Raw genomic sequence first — 21,815 nt, forward strand, 5'->3', positions numbered from 1 at the left:
GTGCTGTGTTTATTCGAGTTGCTGTGCCAGTGAACTGTAGGTATTTAATTAATCTTTTTATGGCAGGGACAGGGCGGTGTTACAGATTTTTCAGAAAGTGAAAGAAAGAGAAAAGAAAGAGGAAGAGAAAGAAAGAACTTGTAGCACCTTACACAACCTCAGGGTGTCCCAAAGCACTTTACAGCCAATGAAATACTTTTGAAGTGTAGACATTGTTGTAATGTAGGAAATGCTAACCAAGGAGGCAAAGAAGCCCTCTCTCCATTGGTTGTAATGAATTTGGACAGTCTCAACCCAGTTCCGAAGGGGCGTGAGCGACAGCATAAAGTTTGCTGTTGCCTCACACTCAGTTCCATTTGGATCTGCCACGGATGTGATAAAGCATCCACAACAGTTAAAACCTCAAATTGCAAGAGAAGCCCAGAAATTCAGTAGTAAACTGATTGATGAGTGTCTATTGTAAGCAATTTGTGGCTTGAAATGCAAGGTCATGTGATGAAATATGTCCTGCTAGATTTGGCAACCCTAGTATACTGAGTTACACAATGTCCAGAGAGAGGCAGTGTCCAGAGTTACACAATGTCCAGAGAGAGGCAGTGTCCAGAGTTACACAATGTCCAGAGAGAGGCAGTGTCCAGAGTTACACAATGTCCAGAGAGAGGCAGTGTCCAGAGTTACACAATGTCCAGAGAGTGGCAGTGTCCAGAGTTACACAATGTCCAGAGAGAGGCGGTGTCCAGAGTTACACAATGTCCAGAGAGAGGCGGTGTCCAGAGTTACACAATGTCCAGAGAGAGGCGGTGTCCAGAGTTACACAATGTCCAGAGAGAGGCGGTGTCCAGAGTTACACAATGTCCAGAGAGAGGCGGTGTCCAGAGTTACACAATGTCCAGAGAGAGGCGGTGTCCAGAGTTACACAATGTCCAGAGAGAGGCAGTGTCCAGAGTTACACAATGTCCAGAGAGAGGCAGTGTCCAGAGTTACACAACATCCAGAGAGAGGCACAAGGGATTAAACTGGACAAGCTCTGAAAACAGACGTGGGGATTGCGGTACTCAATTAGCCCGTGCCCCTTCATTGCGATGCTGTTATAAATGATTTCTGTGTGCAGCCAGCACTATCTGCATTATTCACTGGCTGCAGACATCAGCAGGGGGCTCGACATCGCGAGTGCCTGCCGCTACTTCAAGTCAACCTGCACCTCTTAAAAGTTGAGGTGCACTGTGGCTGCACAAAGTGGTGGGAATCCTTTGAAAAGTGAATCTGGGCTGTGTAACTTAGAGGAATGGCTGAACAGGCGAGAGAGTGTGCACCAAGGTTTTCTGACAATGCACTGGAGGTTTTGGTGCAAGACGTGGAGGGAAGCAGAGACATCCTGTATCCACAAGGGGGTCGGAGGCCCTCCAGACATATGCTCAGGAGGCAGTGGGAAGATGTAGCTGCGGAGATCAATGCGAGGAGTAAAGCTCCAAGAACATGGATGTAGTGCAGGAAGAAGTTTAAAGACCCGACGTGAGTTGTCAAGGTGAGTTAGTTCAATCTTCAAATGGCATATCCTACCAACTGCACCTCGTCCACTGCTCAATTCACTACACCTTCATCACCCACCTACCAACAATCTCTATCAATCAGTACTCAACCCTTCAATTCAGAAGCTTTACCTCACCCTCACACACTGTTGCAAGCCTCGCACTCACAGCGCACACACACACACTGGCAGCTATTCACCCTTGACAGCCACAGGCAATGCTGTCCTTGCCCTGCTTTGAGTCTGAAGTTGTGGCTGCAGCAATTGGCAGATTTCAGTCACGACCTCTGTTAAAGCTCATGCATTGGTCTTCGCTGAAGTTCAGGTAAGAGAATTGCTCCCTGAAGATCCTCGGCGGATATGGCCTCCTGTTGTGAGCCCTACTCCCCCCTCCTCCTCCCTCTTCTAGCAGCTTGTCCTGCTCTGCGTGGCCTCTCTTCATTCTCCCAGTCATGTTCAATTCCCAGAGGAGACCCGACCAGGCCACTCATGTCTAGAAGCAATAACAACAGAAAATGCTGGAAAAACTCAGCAAGTCAGGCAACATCCGTGGAGAGAAATTTGAGTTGACGTTTCGGGTTTGACCCTTCTTCAAAACTGGAGAGAAAAGGAACTAGATCGAAGGCAGGGCTGCGATCGGACAAAAGAATAAAAGAACCAAAAGAAGTAAAAGAGATTAGAAGCTGGACGAGATGGTAATAGGCTGTGATTAGGTGTAAAGTGTACTGGCAGGGCAAAAGATAGCTGCCAGGTGTGAGAGAGAAACAAAAGGGAAGGGGGGGGGGAAAGGAAAGGAGTGGAAAAATATAAGTGAAAATGAAATAGGGGCCGAGGTTATGATCTGAAATTGTTGAACTCGATATTGAGACCGGAAGGCTGCAGAGTGCCTAATCGGAAGATGAGGTGCTGTTCCTCGAGCTTACGTTGAGCTTCCGTGGAACAGTACAAGAGGCCAAGGATGGTGAGGTCCAAGTGGGAGTGGAATGGTGAATTGAAATGACAGGCGACCGGAAGCTCGGGGTCACCCTTACGGACTGAACGGAGGTGTTCCGCAAAGCGGTCACCCAATCTGCGTTTGGTCTCCCCAATGTAGAGGAGACCGCATCGTGAGCAGCGAATACAGTATACTAGATTGCGAGAAGTACAAGTAAATCGCTGTTTCACCTGGAAGGGGTGTTTGGGGCCCTGGACAGTGGGGAGGGGGGAGGTATAGGGGCAGGTGTTACATCTCCTCCGCTTGCACGGGAAGGTGCCAGGCGAAGGGGAAGGGCTGTTTGGGGTGATAGAGGAGTGGACTAGGGTGTCTCGGAGAGAGCGGTCCCTGCGGAATGCTGAAAGGGGAGGGGAGGGGAAGATACGTTTGGTGGTGGGATCACTGGAGGTAGCGGAAATGCCGGAGGATGATCCGTTGAATGTGAAGGCTGGTGGGGTGAAAGGTGAGGACAAAGGGAACCCTATCGTGGTTCCGGGAGGGAGGGGCAGGGGTGAGGGCAGAGGTGCGGGAGATAGAACTGACACGGTCGAGGGCAGTGTCAACCACGGTAGAGGGGAATCCTCGGTTGCGGAAAAAGGAAGACACGTCTGAAGCACTGGTGTGGAAGGTGGCATCGTCGGAGCAGATACGGCGGAGGCGGAGAAACTGGGAGAATGGAATAGAGTCCTTACAGGAAGCGGGGTGGGAGGAAGTGTAGTCCAGGTAGCTGTGGGAGTCAGTGGGCTTGTAGTAAATATTGGTCGATAACCTATCCCCAGAGATGGAGACGGAGAAGTCGAGGAAGGGAAGGCAAGAGTCAGAGATGGACCATGTGAAGGTGAGGGAAGGGTGGAAATTGGAGGCAAAGTGAATGAAATTGTCAAGTTCGGGGCGAGAGCAGGAAACGGCACCGATACAGTCATCAATGTATCGGAAAAAGAGGTGAGGGAGGGGACCCGAGTAGGACTGGAACAAAGATTGTTCCACATAGCCCACGAAAAGGCAGGCATAGCTAGGACCCATGCGGGTACCCATGGCAACACCTTTGATTTGGAGGAAATGAGTGGAGTTAAAGGAGAAGTTGTTCAATGTGAGAACAAGTTCAGCCAGGCGGAGGAGGGTCGTGGTGGATGGGGACTGGTCGGGCCTCTGTTCGAGGAAGAAGCGGAGTGCCCTCAGGCCATCCTGGTGGGGGATGGAGGTGTAGAGGGATTGTACGTCCATGGTGAAAAGGAAGCGGTTGGGGCCATGAAACTGGAAACTGTTAAAGTGGCGGAGGGCGTCCGAAGAGTCGCGGATGTAGGTGGGAAGAGACTGGACAAGGGGAGAAAAGATAGAGTCAAGATAGGAAGAGATAAGTTCCGTAGGGCAAGAACAGGCTGAAACGATGGGTCTACCAGGGCAGTCCTGTTTGTGGATCTTGGGAAGGAGGTAGAAGCGGGCTGTGTGGGGTTGGGGAACTATGAGGTTGTTGGCAGCGGGGGGAAGATCTCCAGAGGAGATGAGGTCAGTGACAGTCTTGGAAACGGTGGTTTGATGTTCGGTAGTGGGGTCATGGTCCAGGTGGAGGTAGGAGCAGGTGTCGGAGAGTTGGCGTTCAGCTTCCGCTAGGTAGAGGTCAGTACGCCAAACAACAACAGCACCACCCTTGTCAGCGGGTTTAATGACAATGTCAGGGTTGGATCTAAGAGAATGGAGTGCTGCAAGTTCAGAGGGAGGTAGGTTGGAGTGAGCGAGGGGAGCAGAGAAATGGAGACGGCCGATGTCACGGCGGCTTTCCTTTCCCCCCCCCTTCCCTTTTGTTTCTCTCTCACACCTGTTCCTGTCTGCGCACATCTCGGACCCCATTTTCGATCCATATGTAGCTGTGTAGCAGCTAAGAAACGGGTGCTCCATGGCCCAATTTAGTGTCCAGAGATGCAGTGTTCAGAGAGAGGCATCATGACCAGAGAGGAATTGTCCAGAGATCAGCACAATGTCCATAGAGGCAGTCTCCAGAGAGGAGCAGTGTCCAGCGAGAGAGGCACAATGCCTAGGGGTGCAGTATCCAGAGATGCACAGTGTCCAGAGAGAGAGGCACAATGTCCATAGAGACAGTGTCCAGAGAGGAGCAATGTCCAGAGGTCCAGTGTCAAGAAAAAGTGGCACAATGTCCAGAGGTGCAGTGTCCAGAGAAGGGCACAATATCCAGAGGTGCAATGTCCAGAGAGAGGCACAATGTCCAGGGGTGCAATGTCCAGAGGTCCAGTGTCCAGAGAGAGACACAATGCCCAGAGGTGCAATGTCCAGAGATGCAGTGTCCTGAGGTCCAGTGTCCAGAGAGAGAGAGGCACAATGTCCAGAGGCACAATGTCCAGAGGTGCAGTGTCCAGAGGTCCAGTGTCCAGAGAGAGAGGCACAATGTCCAGAGTTGCAATGTCTAGAGAGAGGCACAATGTCCAGAGGTGCAATGTCCAGAGGTCCAGTGTCCAGAGAGAGAGGCACAATGTCCAGAGGTGCAATGTCCAGAGGTTCAATGTCCAGAGGCACAATGTCCAGAGGTGCAGTGTCGAGAGAGAGAGGCACAATGTCCAGAGGTGCAGTGTCCAGAGGTGCAGTGTCGAGAGAGAGAGGCACAATGTCCAGAGGTGCAGTGTCCAGAGCTGCAATGTCCAGAGAGGCACAATGTCCAGAGGTGCAATGTCCAGAGGTCCAATGTCCAGAGGCACAATGTCCAGAGGTGCAGTGTCGAGAGAGAGAGGCACAATGTCCAGAGGTCCAGTGTCCAGAGAGAGAGGCACAATGTCCAGAGAGAGAGAGAGGCACAATGTCCAGAGGTGCAATGTCTAGAGGTCCAGTGTCCAGAGAGGCACAATGTCCAGGGGTCGTGTCCAGAGAGAGAGAGGCACAATGTCCAGATGTGCAATGTCCAGAGAGACGTGCACAATGTCCAGAGGTCCAGTGTCCAGAGAGAGAGGCACAATGTCCAGAGGTGCAATGTCCAGAGGTCCAGTGTCCAGAGAGAGAGGCACAATGTCCAGAGGTCCAGTGTCCAGAGAGGCACAATGTCCAGAGGTGCACTGTCCAGAGGTCCAGAGAGAGAGGTGCACTGTCCAGAGGTCCAGTGTCCAGAGAGAGAGGTGCAATGTCCAGAGGTGCAGAGAGATGGCTCTGCAATGTGTTGTTCGGGGTCGGGACTGGGAGTTTGACGTGTCCGCCCACCGTGGACAGGGACCCCAAGCACCGAGAACCTGCTTAAAAAGCAAATGCGTGTGGTGACACACATAGCAGGTTTAAAATGCAGCAACATTATATATTTCTTACAACTAAAATCAATAAACGGAAACGCAGGTGGGGCGCTGTGTTGTCATCCACTGACTTGTGCAGTTTACAACTGTCCGCTGCTGGTTGCTAAGGCAGTCACGTGACCTGATGCCCTCACTATCATGGCGGCAGCGTGAGCATCACGTGCCCCCCCCCCCCCCGTGCGTCGTAAAGCGCGGTTGCGGCGGTGCTGTGAAGTGTCGCGCGGTGGCTGGTTGCTATGGGTTTGAGCGGCCGGTGAGTGTGGGCCCGGCAGGAGGCGGCGGCGGCGGCGCGGGATCCGGTTTGTCCTTTCACTTAAAATCTTCAGCGCGATGGACAACTCGGGAACCGGTGGAGGTTTACGCGCCGGCTTCGGCCTTTTCGGCGGCGGCGGCGGAGGAGGAGGAGCAGCCGGCGGTGGCTCGCTCCCTGATTATTCCCAGCCCGACCTTTCCCGTGTCCCCTGTGAGTACCGCGCCCGGGTAGGCCGCAAACCGCCGAACGCGGCCCCGCGACTGTCGCTGGTTAAAGGGACAACTAACTAGTAATAGTGTTAGAACCAGTCCTCCGTACAAGAACTATAACTAGTCGCATGGGACTGATCCCAGGCGGGCCACCCATCTTCCACCCTCCGTAAAGTCGACTCATTCGAAACTCTGCTGCCCGTTTCCTCACTGGCACCTCGTCCCGTTCACCCCTCACCCCTGTGTTTCTGACCTACATTGGCTCCCGGTCGAATAACTCTTGGGTTTTAAAATTCTCATCCTTATTTTCAAATCCCTCCATGACCTGGCCTCATCCTACAATAGCCAAATACTGCAGGTGCTGGAAAATCTGAAATATCGACAGAAAATGCTGGAAACACTCAGCAGGTCAGGTAGTATCGAGGAGAGAGAGAAACAGAGTCAACGTTTCAGGTGGAGGACCCTTCGTTAGAACTGGACAAGGTTAGAGATGAGAGATTTTACATAGAAACATAGAAGATAGGAGTAGGCCATTCGGCCCCTCGAGCCTGCTCTGTCATTCAATGAGATCATAGCTGATCATCCAAACTCAGTACCCTGTCCCTGCTTTCTCCCCATATCCCTTGATCCCTTTAGCCTTTTTAGGGAGGGGAGGAAAGAACAAATGGAAGGTCTGTGATAGGCTGGAAGGCGGGAGAGATTGACTGACAAAAGGGATGATGGTGCAAGGCAAAAACAGAGAGGTAATAGGACAAGTTAAGAAACAAAAGATGACGATGAGGTGTGAAATGCGATGGCAGAATCATCAACAGCTACCATGTGAGAAAACAAAAAGGGGGAAAAAATATAGGGGCTGAGGTTATAGTCTGAAATTGTTGAACTCCATGTTAAGTCCAGAAGGCTGTAAAGTGCCTAATCGAGGTGCTGTTCCTCGAGCTTACATTGAGCTTCGTTGGAACAGTGTAAGAGGCCAAGGACGGAGGGGTCAGAGTGGGAGTGGAGCAGAGAATTCAAGTGACAGGCGACCGAAAGCTCAGGGTCACGCTTGCGGACTGAACGGAGGTGTTCCGCAAAGCGGTCACCCAATCTGCGTTTGGTCTCCCCAATGTAGAGGAGACCACACCGTGAGCAGTGAATATAGTACACTAAATTGTAACAGTACAAGTAAATCGCTGTTTCACCTGGAAGGAGTGTTTGGGGCCCTAGACAGTGGGAAGGGAGGAGGTAGAAGGGCAGGTGCTGCATCTCCTGCGTTTGCATGGGAAAGGTGCTGGTCGAAGGGGTGTTGGGGGTGATGGAGGAGTGAACCAGGGTGTCGCGGAGGGAGCGGTCCCTTCAGAATGCTGAAAGGGTGGGGGGAGGGCAAGATGTGTTTTGTGGTGGGATCACGCTGGAGGTGGCGGAAATGGCGCAGGATGATCCATTGAATGTGGTGGCTGGTGGGGTGAAAGATGAGGACAAGCAGAACCCTATCGTGGTTCTGGGAGGGAGGGGAAGGGGTGAGTGCAGGAAATGGAAAGGACACGGTCGAGGGCCATGTCAACCATGGTAGAGGGGAATCCTTAGTTGAGGAAAAAGGGAGACATACCGAAAAATCTCTCCTCTAACATTTTCCAGTTATGACGAAGGGCCCTCGACCCAAAACGTTGATTCTGTTTCTCTCTCCTCGATGCTGACTGACCTGCTGAGTGTTTCCAGCATTTTCTGTTGTTATTTCTCTCCTCATCCCATCTCTCTAACCTCTTCCAGCCCTACAACCCCCCTCCCCTGAGATATCTGCGCTCCTCCTATTCTGGCATATAACTAGTTCTATCCAATAATTGGTTATAAGAAATAGGAGTAAGAGTATCCGTTTGGCCCCTCGAGCCTGCTCCGCCATTCAATGAGATCATGGCTGATTTTCTACCTCAACTCCACTTTCCTGCACTATCTGCATATCCCTTGATTCCCTTAATATCCAAAAATCTATTGATCTCTGTCTTGAATATACTCAACGACCTGAGCCTCCACTGCCCTCTGGGGTAGAGAATGATTCACCACCCTCTGAGTGAGTGAAGAAATTTCTCCTCATCTCAGTCCTAAATGAAGCACCCCTTATTCTGAGACTGTGACCCCTGGTTCTAGACTCCCCAGCCAGGGGAAACATCCTCCCTGCACCTACCCTGTCAAGCCCTGTAAGAATTTTGTATGTTTCAATGAGATCACCTCTCATTCTTCTAAACTCTAGAGAATATAGGCCTAGTCTACTCAATCTGTCCTCATAGGACAATCCCCCCATCCCAGGAATCAGTCTGGTGAACCTTTGCTGCACTCCCTCTATGGCAAGTATATCCTTCCTTGGGTGAGGAGACCAAACTGTACACAATACTCCAGGTGTGGTCTCACCAGGGCCCTATGTAATTGCAGTAAGACATCTTTACCCTTCTACTCAAATCCTCTTGTAATAAAGGCCAACATACCATTTGCTTTCCTAATTGTTTGCTGTACCTGCATGTTAACTTTCAGTGATTTGTGTACAAGGACACCTAGGTCCCTCTGAACACCAATATTTCCCAATCTCTCTCCATTTAAAAAATACTCTTTTTTTTCTATTTTTCCTACCAAAGTGGATAACTTCACATTTCAGCACATTATATTCCATTTGCTCTGTTCTTGCCCACTTACTTAGCCTGTCTATCCCCTTGAAGCCTCCTTGCATCCTCCTCACAACTTACATTCCCACCCAGCTTTGTATCATCAGCAAACTTGGATATATTACATTTGGTCCCCTCATCCAAATCATTGATGTAGATTGTGAATAGCTGAGGCCCAAGCACTGATCCTTGCGGTACCCCACTAGTTACAGCCTGCCAACCCGAAAATGACCCATTTATTCCTACTCTCTGTTTTCTGTCCCTTAACCAATCCTCAATGCATACTAGTATATTACCCCCAATCCCATGAGCCCTAATGTTGTTTAATAACCTCTGTGTGGCACCTTAGCGAATGCCTTCTGAAAATCCAAATACACCATATCCACTGGTTCCCCCTTATCTATTCTGCTAGTTACAACCTCAAAAAACCCTAACGCATTTGTCAAACACGATTTCCTTTTCATAAATCCATGTTGACTCTGCCCAATCCTATTATTATTTTCTAAGTGCCCTGTTACCACATCCTCAATAATAGACTCTCGCATTTTCCCTACTACTGATGTCAGGCTAACTGGTCTGTAGTTCCCCGTTTTCTCTCTTCCCTCCTTTCTTAAATAGTGGGGTTACATTTGCCACCTTCCAATCCGCGGGAACCATTCTAGAATCTATGGAATTTTGGAAAATGACAACCAATGCATCCACTATCTCTATAACCACCTCTTTCAAAACCCTAGGATGTAGGCCATCAGGTCCAGGGGATTTATTGGCTTTCAGCCCCATTAATTTCTCCAGTACTTTTTTTTACTAATACTAATTTCTTTTCCTCATTCTTGCTAGACCCTTGGTTCTCCACTATTTCAGTGAAGTTCTTTGCACCTTTGTCCGTGAAGACAGATACAAAGGCCGCAAATTTAATTGCGCTGAGGCGGTTCCGCTGTCAAAATTGCAAAGATTGATGGCGAGTAGGAAACCCGCTGTCAACCCGCCTCCACGCAAGTCTCCCAAATGTCGGGTCTGTCAGCGCAGAACTGACCCGACACCAAGTGGCGGGGGAGACAATTCAGCTACTTAAATGGCTTGTTAAGAGCCAATTTAAGAGTATTTTGAGGTTTACTTGTAATTTTACCTTCTCCCCCACTGGTGACCTGCTGGTCGGAGAACATGCCAAGCTCAACCTGGTGTATTTTGAGTCTGCTCTGATGTTTGTGAAAAGCTGACCGCTGCAGAAGTGGTGTCAAGGATGCCATGTTGCAGATGGTGAGTTTCAGAGCACAGAAAATGTTGGTTACTGCATTTTTAATACATAGAGAGATTTCTTTAGCTTACAAGTTTTTAGATCCAACTGTATGTCCAGTGCCACCTCATTGGGAGAACCCCTCTCACCAGTGACGGATCGCTGCTGCCATCTATTCCAGCAACATCGGAGCCAGTGAAACGATCAGACCATGGTCCTCCGAATCCTTCCACGATCAGCCCCAACACCAACAACTTTCTCCACCATCACTTGATGCTGCACTGGACACGGCATCAGCCCCTGACAAAATTGCTGGCCGGGAGCATCACCCATGGTCAGATTTTCTTCACTTGATGCTGTAAACCCTGGCTGCCACGTGATGTGCCAGGTTGACGCCATCCCACACCAGCACCGTGAAGCATCCCTTTAATGTCCAAGCCATTCCATGCATGCACATCACTATAGCGGGGTGGGGAGGAAGTTATGACTGAACAATCATTGGAACTCAGCAAGACACTTCTCAAGATACGCTCAGATCTGTCCAATAAGGGGCACTCTTTGGAAAAAGAGATTTCACTGTATGACGACACATTACCAGAAACTTCACATGGACATATTGGCTAAACCTCTCAAGTGCCCACCCTTGTGTGTTGTTAGTTAGTATGCTTGCAGTGGGATGAGGGTGAGTGTGAGGGGTGGCTAGTGAGATGGGGAAGTGATAAGGTAGATAGAGAGGGTTGGGTGGAGGTGCAAGGTAAGTTGGTGTCCTGGGGAGGTCTCTTCCACCCTTGGAAGGGAAAAGAACTTCCCTGCATGCTGTAACTCCCTCCATAAGCATATGGAGGGAGTCATTGGAGAGCCTCGGTACAAGCATTCACCTTTGTGCAGTGATTGTCAGTGTTTTCAGCACCTCCATGCTGTCAAACACTGACAGAACAACTGTCAAACTCCATGTGGACGCGGTCCCTTTAAGGAAACCGGTTGATACGTCATCAGTTGACGTCATCAGACCTGCTTCCTGTTAATTGGCCGGTAAGCCCGCAGGGCGGCTTAACAAGGCCAATCAAGGTAAAATCATGTCTGCAGAGCGGATGCAGCTGGGCGCGGGACCGGAAACCAGCTGTCCCACCCCCATCCCACCACCTCAATTAAATTCGCAGCCAAAGTATTTGTTTAATTTCTCTGCCATTTCCTTATTCCCCACTCTCTAATTTCTCCTGTCTCAGCCTGTAAGGGACCCACATTTACCTTCACTAATCTTTTCCTTTTTACATCCTATAGAAGCTTTGTCAGTTTTTATGTCTCTCGCTAGTTTACACTCATATTCTATTTTCCCTTTGTCAATTTCTTGGTCCTCCTTTGCTGAATTCTAAAATCCTCCCAATCCTCAGGCTTGCTACTCTTTCTTTTCTTCATTTTTATGGGATGTGGGTGTTGCTGGCAAGGCCAGCATTTATTGCCCAATCCTGATTGCCCTTTAGAAGGTGGTGGTGAGCTGCCGCCTTGAACCGCTGCAGTCCGTGTGGTGAAGGCACACCTACAGTGCTGTTAGGGAGGGAGTTCCAGGATTTTGACCCAGCGACGATGAAGGATCGGTGGTATACTTCTAAGTCAGGATGGTGTGTGACTTGGAGGGGAACTTGGAGGTGGTGGTGTTCCCATGCGTCTGCTGCTCTTGTCCTTCTAGGTGGAAGAGGTCGCGGGTTTGGGAGGTGCTGCCAAAGAAGCCTTGGCGAGTTGCTGCAGTGCATTTTGTAGATGGTACACACTGCAGCCACGGTGCGCCAGTGGTGGAGGGAGTGAATGTTGAAGGTGGTGGATGGGGTGCCAATCAAATGAACTGCTTTGTCCTGGATGGTGTGGAGTTTCTTGGGTGTTGTTGGAGCTGCACTCATCCAGGCAAGTGAAGAGTATTCCATCACACTCCTTACTTGTGCCTTGTAGATGGTGGAAAGGCTTTGGGGAGTCAGGAGGTGAGACACTCACCGCAGAATACCTAGCCTCTGACCTGCTCTTGTTGCTACTGTATTTATGTGGCTAGTCGAGTTAAGTTTCTGGTCAATGGTGACCCCCAGGATGTTGATGGTGGGGGATTTGGTGATGGTAATGCCCTTGAATGTCAAGGGGAGGTGGTTAGACTCTCGCTTGTTGGAGATAGGCATTGCCTGGCACTTTTTGTGGTGCAAATGTTACCTGCCACTTATCAGCTCAAGCCTCAACGTTGTCCAGGTCTTGTTGCATGCGGGCGTGGACTGCTTCATTATCTGAGGAGTTGTGAATGGCGCTGACAATGTGCAGTCATCGGTGAACATCCCCATTTCTGACCTTATGTTTGAGGGAAGGTCATTGATGAAGCTGGTTGGGCCTAGGACACTGACCTGAGGAACTCCTGCAGCGATATCCTGGGGCTGTGATGATTGTGCTAGGTATGACTCCAGCCAATGGAGTGTTTTCCCACTGATTCCCATTGACTTCAGTTTTACTAGGGCTCCTTGATGCCACACTCGGTCAAATGCTGCCTTGATGTCAAGGGCAGTCACTCTCACCTCACCTCTGGAATTCAGCTCCTTTGTCCATGTTTGGACCAAGGCTGTAATGAGGTCGGGAGCCGAGTGGTCTTGGCGGAACCCAAACTGCGCATCAGTGGCAACATTATAAGCCTCTTCCTTTGATCTAATACTATCTTTAACTTCTCTTGTTAGCCACGGTTGGACCACTTTTTCTGTGGCGTTTTTGTGCCTTAAAGGAATGTATGTTGTAAATTATGTATTAATTCTTCAAATGCTAGCCATTGCTTCTCTACTGTCATACCTTTTAATGTAGTTTTCCAATCTACCTTAGCCAACTTGCCCCTCAATACGTACGTAGTTTGCTTTGTTTAGACTTAAGACCCTAGTTTTGGATTTAACTAAATCACTTTCAAACTCAATATAAAATTCTATCAAATTATGGCCACTCTTCCCTAAAGGCCCCTTTACTACAAGGTTATTAATTAACTCTCTCTCGTTGCACAATACTAGATCTAAAAGAACCTGTTCCCTAGTTGGTTCCTCAACATATTGATCTAGAAAACTTTGTTGCATACACTCCATTAATTCGTCCTCCGCACTATTACTGCAAATCTGGTTTGCCCAGTCTATATGTAGATTAAAGTCCCCCATGATCACTGTATTACCCTTGTTACATGTGCCTTTAATTTCCTGATTTATACTCTGCCCTACATTGCAGCTACTGTTTTGGGGCCTATAAACAACTCCTACCAATGTTTTCTGCCCCTTGCTGTTTCTTAGCTCCACCCAAACTGATTCTACTTCTTGATTTTCGGAGCTAAGATCCTTTCTCTCTACTGTCTTTATCCCATCCTTTATTATCAGGACTACCCCTCCTCCTTTTCCATTTTGCCTATCTCTTCTAAAAGTTAAGTATCCTGGAATATTTAGTTCCCAACCTTGGCCACATTGCAACCACGTCTCCACAAAGGTTTGATCTAACAGCCAATTTAAATTTCTATCTGTGCTATTAATTCATCTATTTTGTTGCGAATGCTTCGCACATTCAGATACAGTGCCTTTTGCTTTGACATTTCTATTTTTCCCTGATGTCACCGTAGTCACTGATGCCTCATTACAGTACCTTTGTTACTCTTTCTGTCCCTTCCTGACCCACTCTGCTTATTTTTACTCAAATCTCTACTCTGCTCTAGAGCCGTGACTTTTCTCCTTCTGCTTTTAAATTGACTCTTTCCTGAATCCTCCTACCCCCCCTTCATTAGTTTAAAACCCTGTCTACTGCCCTAGTTATTCAGTTCTCCAGGACACTGGTCCAAGCCCAGTTTAAGTGGAGTCTGTCCCAACGGAACAGCTCCCTCTTTCCCCAGTACAGGTAGACTATCCTTTATCCGAAAACCTTGGGACCAGCTGTGTTTCGGTTTTTGGAATTTTTCGGATTTCAGAAGGTTTTCATCTCCGTATCTGACAACAAACACTGTTGCTTAGTAACAGCTTGTAAACACTTGGGCCCTGCCTTGGAAGTGTCTCTGAAGCTGTTGCTAAGCTACAGAGACTCTTTCCACAGCCTGACTGTTTTAATAAAAAATAAAAAAAAAATGCTAGGGGAAGAAAAAAAACCTAACAAAACGGCTGCTGATTTCTGCCGTTAGATCGAGGTTTCCGGCTCCCCCTGCTCCGTATCTGAATTCCTTGACTTAGTGGGGGTCTGGGGCTTGACTGACGCCGCCAGTTGTGGGAAAGCCGGATATCGGCTGACTCCTACACTAAGCTGGCCTGCAAGTCGGGGGGGGGGGGGGGGGGGGTGGGTGGAAGAAGAAAAGACTATCGGACGGGCCGCTGTATTGTTGGATTCACTCTCCTGGTACCTCCTTCACACTGCCCGGCTCGGCCTGCAATCTCCTACCCAGGAGGGAACTCTGTGACCCTCTGCCCTGCTCATAGGGAAAGGCAGAGCTCCCAGACCACTCCTGTCATGTTTGGCGCCACTCGGGTCATGTCGTGCGCACGACTTACTCCACGAAAAAACTTTCGGTTTTTAGAGGTTTTCAGAAGTGCGGATAAAGGATAGTCTACCTGTACTGGTGCCAGTGCCCCATGAACTGAAACCCCTTCCTCCCACACCACTCTTTGAGCCACGCATTTAAACCTCTAATCTGTTTGGCCCTATGCCAATTTGCGCATGGCTCAGGTAACAATCCAGCGATTATTACCTTTTTGAGGTTCTAAAAACAGGTACTAAGTTTGGCCATGGTTATTTTGTATATGAACTTACATAATGTGATGAATCTCGCTAATAGTGAGTGAGGTGACTGGCCATCAGTACTGTAAATGATTACTGCCGTGGCTAAGTGGTAGCAGTCTCGTCTGAGTCAGAAGGTTGTGCGTTCAAGTCCCACTCCAGAGACTTGAACACAAAAATCTAGACTGGAATTTTTTGAGGATGTGACTGGTAGAATAGATAAGGGCGAACCAGTGGATGTGGTGTATTTGGACTTTCAGAAGGCTTTCGATAAGGTCTAGCATAAGAGATTGGCGTGCAAAGTTAAAGCACATGGGATTGGGGGTAAGGTACTGACTTGGATAGAGAACTGGTTGGCAGACAGGAAGCAAAGAGTTGGAATAAACGGGTCTTTTTCCGAGCGTCAGGCAGTGACTAGTGGGGTACCACAGGGATCGATCCTTGGACCCCAGCTATTCACAACATATATTCATGATCTAGACGAGGGAACTAGATGTAATATCTCCAAGTTTGCAGATGACACAAAGCTGGCTGGGCGTGTGTGCTGTGAGGAGGATGCAGAGAAACTCCAGTATGATTTGGACAGGTTGGGTGACTGGGCAGATGCAGTATAATGTGGATAAATGCGAGGTTATCCACTTTGGTGGCAAAAACAGGAAGATAGATTATTATCTGAACGGCAATAGATTGGGAGAAGGGGAAGTGCAACGAGACCTGGGTGTCCTTGTGCACCAGTCGCTGAAGGTAAGCATGCAGGTGCAGCAGGCGGTTAAGACGACAAATGGTATGTTGGCCTTCATAGCGAGGGGGTTCGAGTACAGGAGCAAGGATGTCTTGCTGCAGTTGTACAGGGCTTTGGTGAGACCACAGCTTGAGTATTGTGTGCAGTTTTGGTCTCCTTATCTGAGGAAGGATGTTCTTGCCATGGAGGGAGTGCAACGAAGATTCACCAGACTGATAGCTGGTATGGCAGGAATGACGTATGAAGAGAGATTGGGTCGATTGGGCTTGTATTCGGTAGAGTTTAGAAGAATGAGAGGGGATCTCATTGAAACTTATAAAATTCTAACAGGACTAGATGCAGGAAGGATGTTCCGGATGGCGGGGGAGTCCAGAACCAGGGGTCACAGTCTAAGGATAAGGGGTAAGCCATTTAGGACAGAGATGAGGAGGAATTTCTTCACCCAGAGAGTGGTGAACCTGTGGAATTCTCTACCACAGAAGGCAGTTGAGGCCAACTTTTTTAATATATTTAAGAAGGAGTTAGATATATTTCTTAAGGTTAAAGGGATCAAGGGATATGGGGAGAAAACAGGGACAGGGTACTGAATTTGGATGATCAGCCATGATCTCATTAAATGGTGGAACAGGCTCGAGGGGCCGAATGGCCTACTCCTGCTCCTATCTTCTATGTTTCTATGACACTTCAGCCTTGGTAACTGTGGGTCTACCTGCTGATCTTGGTGCCGCTCTCAGCGCTCCTCCATGTGTGCTCCCCTCCTAGGTGAGAGAGCCAGCCCACTCTGCGCTGCACGCGTGGCGGCCGCACTCTGCTCCTGCCTACTTAAGCGAATGAGCGGCAGCCGGAGGCGGGCTTGGTGGAGTGCGGCCGCCAAATGTCCAGTAAGGCTGGCCCTGCTCGGTGCTTGCGTTATTCTGCGGATTCCAGTTTGGGAAATCACCGGTCTAAAGGGAAGGAGGCTGAAGGGCCAGCCAGTAATGCAGTGAAGGGAGTGAGGAGTGTGTTAGAGGATCCAGACAAGGGCTTAAGATTGGAGGGGATCACAGTGGCAGGCAGGAATGAGGTAGTGGAAGGGTTTGAAAGGGAGGCCTAGGTTCAAAGTTTGGCATGGAGAGCCAGTGGAGCTTAATGAGAATGAAGACGATGGGAGGATGGGCCTTAGTACTTGAGGCCACTAGCCGCACCATTTTGTGTGACTTGATAGCTTATCAATGGCTGAAGTGGAGAGGCTGACTAGGAAAGGTGATTAAAGAGTGCATTCAGTTTTCAGAGGTGTGGGGCAGAGATGGCCTGGTTGCAGAACAGTAACTTGCATTTATACCTTTAACGCAAAAAATGTTCCAAGGTGTCTAAGGGAAAGCAAGAAGTCTTGGTGAGCGATTGGATGTGACAGGAGAAACTTAGGTCGCGCGACACACCAAGGTTCCGCTGCTGTGGACTTAGCCTGAGGTGACAGCCAGCGAGGGAGATGGAGTTGATGCTTGAGGTGTGTAAAAGTATGCCGGAGCAGAAGAGGAGGGCTTTAGCTTTGCCCACATGAAGCTGGAGGAATTTTAAACTGCAGTAGCAACGTGATGTACACTTACTTAACAGTTATGTGAATGCGGTACTGTCAGAGTCTAAAGGCATTTCACTCTGCCGAAGTGGAGTAAAATATTGTCTGTGAGGAATGTTACCATGGTTATGTCCTTGAGTTGGCAGCACTGCTGTATTTTGAGAAAAACACACAAGGCCAGTTCTTGAGGATTCTGTCTCTCTCTCTCTCTCTCTCCCCCTCCGTGTGTGTGTGTTAACTACAAACCACCAGGACAGATATGCACTTGGTAGTCATTTTAATATTGTTTGAGTGACGAGTTTGGTGGAACTGTCAGTAAATATCTACAGTATATGACTGCTTACTTTTGTAAAATAAATTCACCTGGTATTTTAAACTGAAAATGAGGTTTGACGTGTCGCTTTAAAATACTGCAGTGAGATCTTGTGACTGCACAAGATAACTTGCAGACAGGAATTTCTGGTTATTTCCTCGAGTACATTACCTAAAGCTTACCTCGACCTTGAGGTAAGGATAGCCTCTCTCGACAGTATGAGGAGTCAGGACCAATGTTTCCTGTTTTTTTTTTTTTTTTCTTCGTGCGTGATCCCTTTAACCGGCTGTGTGACCCATTCAAATTTTCACGCATGCACGGTTTCTTCCATATAAAATCTAGTGAGCGACCTGTGCGGGACCTCCAGAACACTGCACGACCGCGTTTCCGTGCAGCTTAGCGGGAACATTAGTCAGGACTCGCCTATGACAGCCAAAATAATCAGGGGTAATAACGTTAGAAAAGAACCAAAAGCATAGCGCAGACCAATTAACGTCTTGCTCAGTTTCTCCTGCCAATAAAGGTACAATTCCCTGGGTTCTGGGGCCTTGCGCCCTAGTCGCCATAGTTTTGACTTGAAGCTGAACTATTTTGCTCTGCTGGCGACACATAGGGTAAATTACACTATGGTAAATGGTGGTGACTGAGCCATCTATCTGAGTGGCTGTTCTTTGTGTGAGCGTAGGCGATGGATGTTGACAGGCTATTGTACCATGGGATGGGCTGTGATCACACGTCGTGTGCACTTTCCAGAATGGGTTCCTGGTACAGGAAACTCGATTTACCGGCACCTAAATAACCGGAAATCTCTATTAACCGGCAAAATTCAGGAGTAGGTTCAGGTAAGTTTTACTTCATATTAGTGGCTGTTCCTGGATCTGTGGCTGTGTAACTGGGGTTCCTGCATCTGTTGCTAAGCAACAGGGAAGCCTGGCTTTGTTGCTGTGTACGGAGCTCTCGTACCTTTTACTATACTTCTCTGTAATCCGGACTTTTTGATAAACCGGCACCACGCCGGTCCCGTCTGTGCCAGATAAGAGTTTCCTGTAATTGATTGGGCTGATTTTTCTTTCTCTTCCTGAGCTCAGAGACACTGAGGGGCCATTATAGAATCCCAGTGCCACCCTGATTGCGATTGGTAAACTTGGCATAGCCTGGGGATCGAATCTGGTATCTTCCTGCTCCTGACTGGCTCAATACTACCCCACATTATGTACTGTGTCATTGACCGAGCAATTTTTTCTTTTATCAAGTAGAAAATACAGCATGAATTTATCCTGCTGGCCCACAAGGAACTTTGGCTAAGTTTCAGCATTTAGCCTGATCCTAAAGCTTTTTCTATGGTGAAAATACTTTTGAAATGGTAACGGTGGAACCAATGCAGCTAAACCTTTTTTATCTTTCTCTCTAACCTCTCACTGTGCTTATTTTCACCACTTGAGTTGCAATGAACACTTTTTGTAATTATGGGTAAGACATAAGTTGAGGATCGTTGCTTCCTGTGTAAAGCCAACTCCACTTCACCATTTCATCCAGAACAACCAAAATCTAAGTTAAAAGATGATGATCACCCAGCAAGTTGTTGTGATCTGGAAAGCACTGCCTGAAAGGGCGGTGGAAGCAGATTCAATAGCAGCTTTCAAAAGGGACTTGGATAAATACTTGAAGGAAAAGATTGCAGGGCTAGGGGGAAAGAGCAGGGGAGTGGGGGACTAATTGGATAGCCCTTTCAAAGAGCAGGCACGATGGGCCGAATGGCCTCCTGTGTTGTACGATGCTACACTGCGTCCCAAGACCGAGGAGACTTACAGCATGTTTGTATCGCAGTCATTTTGGGACTGAAAATATGTAAGTGCCTGGCGTGCGTACACCAGTGGCTATGGAAGGTCTGTATCGGCTGGCAAGTAGAAAACTGCTTCATGCAATCCCAAAGAAGCATGCTCCACTTCTGCAGCCCAGGTGCTTTTCCTTGATGTGCATTGCCACCAGTAGTGGCAGGATACTTTTACTGGTTTACAATCGGGATCAAACTGGCAATGTAAATGTATGATAGGTACAGGAAACTCTTTATTATCCGCCACCAACGGGACCGGCGTGGTGCCGGTTTATCAGAAAGTCCGGATTACAGAGAGGTATAGTTTAAAAGGTACGAGAGCTCCGTACACAGCAACAAATCCAAGCTTCCCTGTTGCTTAGCAACATGTGCAGGAACTCCCGCCACAGACCAAGCGTGCCTGTTACTTAGCAACAGGTGCACGAACCCCAGTTACACAGCCACAGATCCAGGAACGGCCACTAATATGAAGTAAAACTTACCTGAATTTTGCCGGTTAACAGAGATTGCTGGTTATTTAGGTGCCGGTTAAAAGAGAGTTTCCTGTAATGCTAAAGTATGCCATCTTGACTGGCTCCTAAATGTTATTGCTCGGAAGCCATCTATTGTATGGAGAATTACGCACACAGTTAGCTGTTGTTACTGAGCCAAAGTTACTGATGCGGATTGGTCTCTGGAAATCTGTGCGTCACTGTTTAATTTTGTCAAGCCTTTCTGTGTTCCCAGTGACCACTGATTTGCTGTCGTCCATTTTCAGTACTGTTGCCTCTACCTGTACACTGAACACACATTCTAGTAAAACTCCTGATTTCTAAATGCACAAATCAGCCAGTCCAGGGAGGGAGCTGCTTTTTGCAGCATACTGCTTCATAATCATCATCACAAAATTCTGAAGTGCTTATCTCGAATAGAGGTGGTTTATGCTTCCGCTGAACTATCTAGGAAACTCAAAGTGCAACATGTAAACAGTGGCGCGAGTGTCAATCGCATCGCATGGGTGACAACCCTAAGTGTTGCAGCTGCCCCATCTGAACTTGACTGTGCAACCTCCCACAATGCAGAAGAAAGTGTCCATTCGGTGCTGTGCCTGCCACCTGCCTACCGTTTCAAATACGGTATGGCACAGCAGTATAATACGGTGACATCTTTGTCCCTGCTGGGTCGGCTGGCTGTTAAAGCGTATCGAGTGTAACTCTAATGATGCTTTACTCAAATAGCTTTTGCAGCAAATAACCTATTCCTACTGATCTGATATGAAATGGTGCTGAGATGAGAATTGACAGAGCTGTTTCTCGTTAAAATGATTATTCTTTTCTCTTCCCTCACACCTGCTGTTCCAGGATGATGCTTGGTCCTGACCTATTCCCAGTCCCTCGTGGGGGGGGTTTGCTCGTGCTGTTGGGGAGGGTTTAAACTAATTTGGCTGGGGGATGGGCATTAGGATGTAGCATTAGAAAGGAGAAGGGAAGTGCACAAAGGATGGGGAGAGACAGATAGCACTAGAGTAAGAAATAGTGCGGTATTGGATGTGGTCAGTTTGAGAGAGAATGAAAGGTCAAAGATAGGTTTACAGTGCATGTGTGTGAATGCACGAAGCATGGTTTAAAAAAAAAAAGTTGGTGAGCTGCAGGCGCAAATAACCACACGGGAATATGATGTGGCGATTGTGATAAAAATAACAACTTCCGGGAAGTTATGTCATCACTTCCTGTGAACTATGAACTGTGTACATACCTCACTTCCTGTCATGTGTCACTTCCTGTTGGACTGGTATAAATACTGGTCTGTTCAGTATTGTAAGAGGCTTCTACCAGAGGCATGGTAAAGACCTCTCTTGTATATAGTGTGTTTATAAGTTACTTAAAGCTTACTTTAAAGTTACTTGATGGTAAGCCTCCTTTTTCTTACATCAGCGATAACGGAGACCTGGCTTAAAAAAAGGCAGGATTGGGTTTTAAATATTCCTGGATATAAGGTGTTCAGGAAAGATAGGGAAGGAAAGAAAGGAGGTGGGGTGGCAGTATTGGCTAAGGCGAATTACAGTGCTGGAGAGAGAGGATGTCCTGGAGGGGTCAAGGACAGAATCTATTTGGTTAGAGTTAAGAAATAATAGAGGTGCCATTATACTACTAGGTGTATTCTATAGACCACCAACTAGTGGGAAAGATATAGAGGAGCAAATTTGCAGGGAAATTAGAGATGCAAGAACTATAGAGTAGTAATAACGGGGGACTTCACTTATCTTAATATAGACTGGGATAATACTGTCAAGGACAGAGATGGGGAAGAATTTCTGGTGTGGTCAGGAGAACTTTCTTGATCAGTACGTTTCTGGCTCAACGAGGAAGGAGACATTGCTGGATCTAGTTCTGGGGAATGAGGTGGGTCAAGTGGAGCAAGTGTCAGTAGGGGAACATGTAGGGAACAGTGATCATAGTATTGTATGGTTTAGATTAGCTATGGAAAAGGACAGGGAGCAATCTAGAGTAAAAATACTTAATTGGA

The 21,815-nt window shown here is 48.1% G+C and overlaps 1 protein-coding gene across 1 annotated transcript in view; it reads left to right on the forward strand.

Annotated features, from left to right (window-relative positions):
* The first annotated feature begins 6,006 nt into the window (after positions 1–6,006).
* timm23a (translocase of inner mitochondrial membrane 23 homolog a (yeast)) overlaps positions 6,007–21,815 on the forward strand; it is a 55,113-nt gene continuing 39,304 nt past the window's right edge. Inside the window, exon 1 of the mRNA XM_085970276.1 lies at positions 6,007–6,251. Coding sequence (XP_085826402.1) covers positions 6,119–6,251 — 133 coding nt within the window. The 5' untranslated portion in view covers positions 6,007–6,118. The remainder of the gene's footprint in view (positions 6,252–21,815) is intronic.

Source organism: Somniosus microcephalus, chromosome 29, assembly GCF_052327205.1.
Source record: "Somniosus microcephalus isolate GS21.2 chromosome 29, FLI_Smic_1.0, whole genome shotgun sequence".
Taxonomy (NCBI): domain Eukaryota; kingdom Metazoa; phylum Chordata; class Chondrichthyes; order Squaliformes; family Somniosidae; genus Somniosus; species Somniosus microcephalus.